This window comes from Crocuta crocuta, unplaced genomic scaffold (genome assembly GCF_008692635.1).
Source record: "Crocuta crocuta isolate KB4526 unplaced genomic scaffold, BGI_CrCroc_1.0 scaffold516, whole genome shotgun sequence".
In the NCBI taxonomy this organism is placed as follows: Eukaryota; Metazoa; Chordata; class Mammalia; order Carnivora; family Hyaenidae; genus Crocuta; species Crocuta crocuta.
The window spans coordinates 1,955,490-1,964,265 of NW_027529538.1; the positions used below are offsets into that span (position 1 = coordinate 1,955,490).

At 44.7% G+C, this 8,776-nt stretch overlaps 1 protein-coding gene across 1 annotated transcript in view; it reads right to left on the reverse strand.

Moving 5' to 3' along the window:
* DNER (delta/notch like EGF repeat containing) overlaps positions 1–8,776 on the reverse strand; it is a 194,480-nt gene that overhangs the window by 111,143 nt on the left and 74,561 nt on the right. The window contains exon 8 of the mRNA XM_077761381.1: positions 7,591–7,744. Coding sequence (XP_077617507.1) covers positions 7,591–7,744 — 154 coding nt within the window. The remainder of the gene's footprint in view (positions 1–7,590; positions 7,745–8,776) is intronic.

An 8,776-nucleotide genomic window follows, 5' to 3' on the forward strand; every position in this document is an offset into this window, starting at 1 on the left:
ACAACGTCTCCAAGGAAAGACTTTGCTGGGAGCTTTTGTTCTCTGGTGAGAAGAACCTGGTTTGAGTTGATCCATTCATCAAACAAGATCATTTCTCATAATCAAACTTGGCAACAGTCAGAGCAAAGCAGGATAACGACGTAAAGGAAAGCAGACTTCATATCTGCGAGTTCTTATGCCCATACCTGGAGCTTCAGAGGCCAATCCATGGACGTTAATTACCCTGCAAATAGCTCTTCCACAAAGGAAATGTATTTTTCCTATAAAAAAATAAGTTTCTTGAGGAGGTTCAGAACTAAATTAAGTAGAAAAACTCATTTTGAGAAACCAGTCCTTTTTCTTTTGACAAAAGTGTGTAATATTTCTTCTCTTAAGAAGAGACCTGTCTGATATGAGAAAGCTGAAAGATTGACATGGTCTGGGGCCACATATTTGTACCAGGAAGGTACTCAGCAAGGTGATCTAGAACATGGGCCTTGGAGGCAGGCAGAGGGCCTGGGTTCAAGTCCTGGCCCCAAAAGTCACTGGCATGTGCAGCTGGTAAGACAGATACCTTCCAAACGTTCGTCTCAGTGTCCCCTCTTTCTAGTCAACGCCTCCGGGACTAAGTGATTGGATTCTGGCAAATGCCATGTGGTGGGAATGATGTAAGATATTTCCAGGCACCGCGCTCAAAACATCCCACCCCGTCAGCTCTTCTACCCTTCAGCAGTGACTGTGAAGGACACCTCTTGATGGTGGCATCTTCAAAACACAAAGGACCTGAATCACTGAGTGGCCGCCTGGAGGGACGTGCCTTCATCAGACTATGACATGGCAGAAATTCACCTTTTCTTGGGAGCCACTGAGGTTTGGCAACTGATATATTATTGCAGCACAATCAAGCGTAACGCTAATATTCTTGGCCAAGCTACAAACTTCCCCATACCCAGTTTTCTCATCTATAAAACAGATATAATTAAGACTGCTTAACTCAGAGGCTGTTCTAAGAGCAACCTTCAAAAGCACTTAGCACGAGCCTGGCATGCGGTAAACACTCAATAAGCATTAGCTATCTGTGTCCACACACAAGTGCACGCACATACACATCAGCTATCTGTGTGTGCACGCGTGTGCATACACATACACATCACGATCTGTGTGCACACACACGCACACACACTTGCCTTGACTACACTGAAAGGATCACTCAGAGGCAGAGCTGGAAGGTAGAAGTGGGGAGGGACTTGCGCTACAAGAACAGGAATTGAGAAGGGAGAGTCCTACTTCAGAAAACAGCAGAGAGAAGCCAGAGAGCAGACAAGAAAGAGAGAGTTAGGGCACCAGGACGACGTTTCCTAAAATCTCTTCTAGCTCCGATCAGGATCCGTTCTAGAGCATGAGCAAGAATGGAGACTGTGGAGAAGAAGCCTGCACAGGCCCAGCTCTGGAAAACGCAAGGAAAGAAAGCTTTGGGGAGTCAGGGAGACCCTGATAGAGGGAACACGGCTGAGGGACCCTAGCCCATGCGAAGCCACCTTAAGGAAAAGCAGGTGAGAGACACACTATAGATTCAAGGACAGCAGGGAAGACTGAAATCGCTTCAACAACTGCCTTAAACTTTTATGAAACAAGAAAGAGCTTCTTGTAAGAGGATGGATTTCCTGGCAAGTGAAGAACCCTAAGCAAACCACATGCCTTCCAAGAAGCTCAGAGAACAACATGATGCAAACGCCAGGGGAGGTTATTTATGCTACTTTATAAAATTGCTTAAACTGTGACCAATGCACAAAGGCATCTATATCCTTAATAAAAATGCATATTATTTGATGAAAATTGGGAAGTCTTCAATCTGTGATGTTCAGGAAATAAGATAACTGTTAGAAACAGGTTATTAGAGGGGCACTTGGGGGGCTCAGTCCATTAAACATCTGACTCTTGATTTTGGCTCAGGTCATGATCCCAGGGTCCTGAGATCAAGCTCCACATCCGGCTCTGCACTGGGGGTGGAGCCTGCTTATGATTCTCCCTCTCCCTCTACCCCTCCCTCACTCATGTTCTCTCTTGAAAGAAAGAAAGAAAGAAAGAAAGAAAGAAAGAAAGAAAGAAAGAAAGAAAGAAAGAAAGAAAGAAAGAAGGAAGGAAGGAAGGAAGGAAGGAAGGAAGGAAAAAGAAAGAAAGAAAGAAAGAAAGAAAGAAAGAAAGAAAGAAAGAAAGAAAGAAAGAAAGAAAAGAAAGAGCGAGCTTATTAGAACCATAATTTGCTTTACAAGTTTACAATGTGGTGTTATAAGATAGTTTTGTTGTTTTAATAAAAGAAAAAAAAGATGATCAGTTTGTAAACCAATCAATTTGCCCACCATCTCTTGGGTTCCTGACGAATTTACTGGCACTTGCCAAACTCTCCCTGAGGGTAAGTAGAATTACTAAAATTCATATTCTTAAAATACAACTCTCTAGCCCTTATGCCAATTGAGAGTCAAAGTATTTTTTATTGCTATGACTGTTGCTGTTATTCAAAGTCCCAAGGAGAACCCTATATATCTACACGTGCCTCGTAGCCAGGATGTGCTATTAACATGGAAGATGTTAAGTCATCTCAGATCAAGGTGAAATCCTTTTTGCCACTAATAAGTAAAAATAACTAGATATGCTTCTGAAAATCTCAAATCAGTGGGTAAATCATCTCCATGCCTAAATGCCTGATAGTGATGCCTGGCTGGATCAGTCAGTTGAGCGTCCAACTTCAGCTCAGGTCATGATCTCATGGTTCATGGGTTCGAGCCCGGCATCGGGCTCTGTGCTGACAACTCAGAGTCTGGAGACTGTCTTAGGATTCTGTGTCTCCCTCTCTCTCTGACCCTCCCCTGATCGTGCTATCTCCATCTCAAATAAAACATTAAAAAAATAAAATTAAAAAAAGTAATGCCTGAGAGTAAGGACAATTAAAAATGTATTATTGGGGCACCTGGGTGGCTCAGTCAGTTAAGCGTCTGACCAGCTCAGGTCATGATCTCATGGTTTGTAGGTTCGAGCCCTGCATTGGGCTCTGTGTTGACAGCTCAGAGCCTGGAGCCTGCTTTGGATTCTGTGTCTCCCCCTCTCTCTGCTCCCTCCCCTGCTAGTGCCCCGTCTCTCAAAAATAAATAGATGTTAAAAAAAAATTTAAATATATTATCCAGTCATTTCTAATTCTGTCAGTAGCTTTGTAGAAGGAGGGATACAACATAAAGTTTCAAATACTATGTATTTACACAAATGGGGTATTTTCAAAGAAGAAGAAAAATAAAATTATAGTAAAAGATGAAATTAGATCCCTATGAAAACAAACATATACAAAAATAAATTTCATATTAAATAAAGGCTGACAAAAATTGAATTTTTAAATGTTGAGTGGAAAATATAGGTTAATATCTTTTAGCTCTCCAGGCAAAGAAATATTTTCTTAAACAGGATATAAAATGTAGTAACTAGAGAAGTAAGGTTTGCAAAATATAATAAAAATGTCCATTCATCGGATCAAGAAGATGTGGTTTATCTACATGATGGAATACCACATGGCAATGAGAAAGAATGAAATCTGGCCATGTGTAGCAACATGGATGGACCTTGAGGGTGTTGTGCTGAGCGAAATAAGTCAGGCAGAGAAGGACAGATACCATATGTTTGCATGTATAGGAGGAATAGGAGGAACTTAACGGAGGACCGTGGGGGAGAAGAAGGGGGAAAAATAGTTGGGGAGAGGGAGGGAGGCAAACCATGAGAGACTCTTGAATGCTGAGAACAAACTGAGGGCTGATGGATGTGGGGCGGAGGGGGGGTGATGGGCATGGAGGAGGGCACTGTGGGAATGAGCACTGGGTGTTATATGGAAACCAACTTGACAATAAACTATTTAAAAAATTTTTTTTAAAAAGTCCATTCATCAAAAGACCCCTCAAAGTGAAAAGCCAACTTAACAAAGGAGAAAATACTTGCACCTGACAAACAGAATCAAAAAGAAACAAAGGACACTAACCAACCAACAAGAACACACACACGCATGCACGCACGCACGCACACAAGCAAGAGGCAGGAAAACAGTATTTCACAGAAAAGACACACACTTGGCTAATAAACATATGAAGAGGGAACTCGGTGTCAGTAGTGAACTACAAAATACAGAAATCACAATGCAACACCTTTTCGCACCCATTCAGTCAGGAAAAATGAAAACTTCTGATGCTACAAAACATTGAGGAGGGTGTGAATTCACAAGACCAATGATGCATCACGTGTGGGGGGACATAAGAGCGCTACCACATGTGCTTACAGGTCCCAGTCCACAAGGGAATGGGGGAAGGAATTTGACACAGCAGTCCAAAAGAATGAACTCAAATAACACGGACGCATCTCATGTAAAAAGCGAGCATCAGAGAATGGCATGCGTGATACCATAACATGATCTGTGCGTGGCGCAGTTTTTATAAACATGAAAACAATTAGGGTAAAACTAAATACTCCTATGAAAACATGTAAATAGTCTAACTTTACAAAAAATGAAAAGAAAGGACTGATCGACTCAAGATCCAGAGTGACTGTTCCCTCTGGATGGGAAGGGGAAGGCAGGGGGCGGGGTGGGGGCCTANNAATGAGGAGACTACTTGATTAGTTTTCAGGGTTAACTTCTGGTTTTGATGTTGGTTTCACCAGGGGTTATTACATTATTAAAATAGCTAAGAAAATACATAAAAGCGGGCTGTGGACGAAATGAGAGAGCATCACCAGCCAAGCATCAGGACCGTTCCAATTCTGTGCACTGGAGCTCTCTTAATACAAGGGACAAATGCCCTTTGAGAACAGACTTAGGTAAAATATCAAACTGAAACCATTCCAGTCCAGACAGTGACAAGCACCACCTACCAACCCTGACTGGGACTATTTATGGAAGGTTCTTTATTTGTTCTAACACGACTTACAAAACGGAAATTGAAAACATCTTAAAGGTCCATCGCTGGAGGAATGGTTTAAAAACATGAGGCCACGTTCATATGCTTTCATTAATTCACCTCATTAGCACGCTGACTGAGCGCGCACAATCTGTCAGACACTGTGGGACATAGTGATGAGCTAGAGGGCCCCGCTCCCACCGGGTTAACTCTGGTGGGGAAGACAGGCCGTAATCAAAAGATCACATGTGTCAACGTGCCCTGAAAACAGATGAGGCCTGTCAAAGAAAGGAGCCGGGAGCTGTGAAAGGGAAGGAGGGAGGGAGACTAGCTTAAAGCATTTAGTGAGACTTTAGTGGGACAGGGGCATTTAAGAGAGATCTGAAACAGAAACTTGGGGGTATTTACCCAGGCAAAAGGGAGGCAGGAGAAGAGGCCAAGCAGGAAGAGCTCGGGCCATCAGGGAGATGAAAGGCCAGGGCGGTCAGGCCAGAGCCCAGAGCAAGGTGGGCAGTACAGTGAGATGGGGCCAGAAAGGCAGGTGAGCCACAGGTCACAGAGAGGCTGAGGCTGAGGATTTTGGTCTATTTCCATAGAGTAACGGGAAGAAGGGATTTAAGTAGGAAGGCAACTACATTGGCTCCGCGTTGGAAGATGATCGCCCGCCGCCACATGGCAGATGGAGCATGGGGACAGAAGCCGGTGCTCGCTTTGGCAGGATGGCTCAGGCTCGGCGCACGGCATGGTCAGGAGGACTTGGAGAAGTGCCCAGAAGGGACGGGGAGGTGTCCCTGTAGCATAGACAAGGGGCAGAGGCGCTAGCCTAGGGGTGGGGTCAGCGGGGCCGCAGAGGGTGGTGGACTTGAGAGGTGTCTGGGTGGTAAAAATGGAGAACACTTGGAGGTAGGAGGGGTGTGGACGGTGAGGGAGAGGGAGGCGCCCAGGACGACGTGCAGATAGATGTCTGGCTGACAGAAGTAGATGGGACACAGGAAGCAGAGCGGAGTGGGGCTGGGGCATGACGAGCTCAGCTCTGCAACGGCTAAGCTTAAGGTGGCCCCGGACATCCCAACAGGGATGCCAAGCAAGCAGCACGTAAGGGGGTTTGGAGGGAGTCTGACCTGGAGATACAAACTTAGGAGACACGCTGTGTGACTGTTAAAATGAATGAGGCAAGGGGCGCCCGGGTGGCTTAGTCGGTTAAGCGTCCGACTTTCGCTTAGGTCATGATCTCGCGGTTCGTGGGTTCTGGCCCCACGTCGGGCTCTGTGCTGACTGCCAGCTCAGAGCCTGGAGCCTATTTCAGAGTCTGTGACTCCCTCTCTCTCTGACCCTCCCCTGCTCACGCTGTCTCTCTCTCTCTCTCTCTCCTAGAAATAAATAAAACATTAAAAAAAAAAAATGAATGAGGCAAATCCATACAGAGTGACGTGAAAGATTGTCTATGATCAACTGGTAAATATACACAAAATAAAGCAAGTTATAGAACAATATTTACACTGTAATCACTTTTTTTAAAAAGCATGTAGAAAAATACTTAACCATCTGATGTCCAAGAGAAATATACACACTCACGTGTAGATACACACACACACACACACACACACACACACACACACACACACACACAGACTGGGTCTGGAAAGAATATACCAGATTATTGACCTACCCCTGTGATTGATCTTTGGGTTGGAAGAGATGAGTGAAGAACTTTCAGGTTTTTGTATAAACTGTTGCGTCATTGGGTCCCATTTCTGACAGTGAGCACTTCGTCACTCCACCTGCCCCTTCTCTCTATCCCTCTGGCTTTCCTCCACCCCCACCTCATCCTGAATCCCTACCCGGGGCAGATGGTAGCAACAGGATGAGATGGAAAAGGAAAGGTGATGCCAGTTTTGCACATTATTTGATAGTAAAAAAGGAGAGATTTGGGGGGTTGCTTTTAAGCTGCATGGAAACAGCTGTATCAGAACATTCACTGGCAAAGGCCATTTGTGCTCCTGGAGGGTTAACCCGGAGGGTTAATAACTGAACTGGCTGAGCAGCGAGTCAATCGAGATGATTGTGGAGCACAGAAGTCTGCGGGCATATGGGCTTCTGTGCTGTCCCACTGATCACCCGCTGTGCTACAAGGATGCAAAGTCTCACATGATACCCACGAATCCCTCATACTGATCAAGGAACGCGGAAGACCTCCCTCATCGTGGAGAACAGTGTGCCAAGAACTCGGCTTAATGAACATACATGAACAAAAGGAAATGAACACAAACGAGAGGATGAGGTGGCTTTACAGAGCAACCTGCACAGGTTATCCTAGATTCTTGTTGTTACTGAGCATAATCGCCCAGCACAGTCCCAGTCCACACTCAGGACATATTTGCAGGATCGTTTCTGAAGCCTCCAGGACCTCTCTTTGAGGTCATTATCCCAGAACAAAAGTGGAGGACCACTAAGACGGAAGCATCCTAATGTCAGAAAGCCCACCACGGAACACGGATGTCTGTCCCCATGTGAATTTCCTTCTTCCGTGCCCAGTCATATGAAGCACACACCGAGAGCATGAAATGAGATGTCCAAGTTGCATTGTCTACCAGCTGGACAATGCATTGCTTGGGCATCCTTAATGAGTAAGTGTATATTCTACAGAGAGATAGATAGTGACTTTTATCTATGGAAATCATACCAGCAAGGCAGACGCAGGTGAAATTGCTCCCGTCTTGCTTTTCATTTGCATCCACGCAGCTGGCCTTGTTCTGGCAAGGTTTGCTCTGACAGGCATCAAATTCTTCACAGAAAGTGCCCACATACTGATCATCACAGCTACAGGAAAAAGTTGCCTGAAACACAAATGTATCACACATGTTACCCGAGTCCTCGAAAATGTATGCTTTGGCTCTGCAACGTAACTCGAAGTTCAAAGGCACTGCTTCTTTTTATAATTACCCAAGTACTGAGTACTTTCACCGCATCACTTATATTTTGATCTGATTACAATCGGAGCTTCGAGAGAAGTTGTATGTATTTCCTGACATTTTAATTTCAAACATTTGTTTTTCTCATTCTTTTTTTTATTGATATTTATCCCAACCATTTTCAATCTCATTCAAAATAGAAGTGGGAAAGAGAACTGTATTTTAAGCAGAAATGAAGTTTTGCTGACAGGACATGAGAAATGACAGTGCTGCTGGAGCAGACACATTGTGCTACAGCCATTAAATTAGATGTCATGCCAGCCAACTAAAATCCTTCAGCACGGCCAGCACTCGCCACAAAAAAACATCATCAGTGTCCTACTCTGACCACCTTCCAGAGCATTGAAAGAATTTACTGAATCACCCTGTAAATTAGGCTCAATGTACAGCTATGTATATGATCTGAGTGCAGGGGAAAATAAGCTTTTTGTTTGGTTTATATCGCCGTTATCTTGGTAACAAGACCCTTAGTTCAGACTCAGAGCACTGCACTTGGTTGGAAGCTTCCTTTCTGAGATAGTTGTAAAATCCAAATAAAACCGAGCCTTCCTGCTCTCTTCTTAAGGCCTTAAGGCCTGAAGGTGACAACCATCTAAAAGAAACACTAATCTGGCCCCAAATCCCATGGGAAGCAATGTATCCCGTTACTGCAGATCTTCACGAAGAGGGGAGTAGAGGAAACAAAGGAATAACTGTATAAGCAAAGCTTAGTCCTTACAAAAAGTCAAAAGGAGACAGAAAAAAGCACCTTCAGCATTCCCCAAGCCCAGACATGAGGCAGGGGTTCAAATCTCTACCTGTCCACAGCCCCACCCACAGGTCACTCCCAAGGCCATCTTTCCTTCTGCCTCCCCCTCCCCAGCCCCAGCCCCCTGCCTCTACTCTCAGTGAGAGACT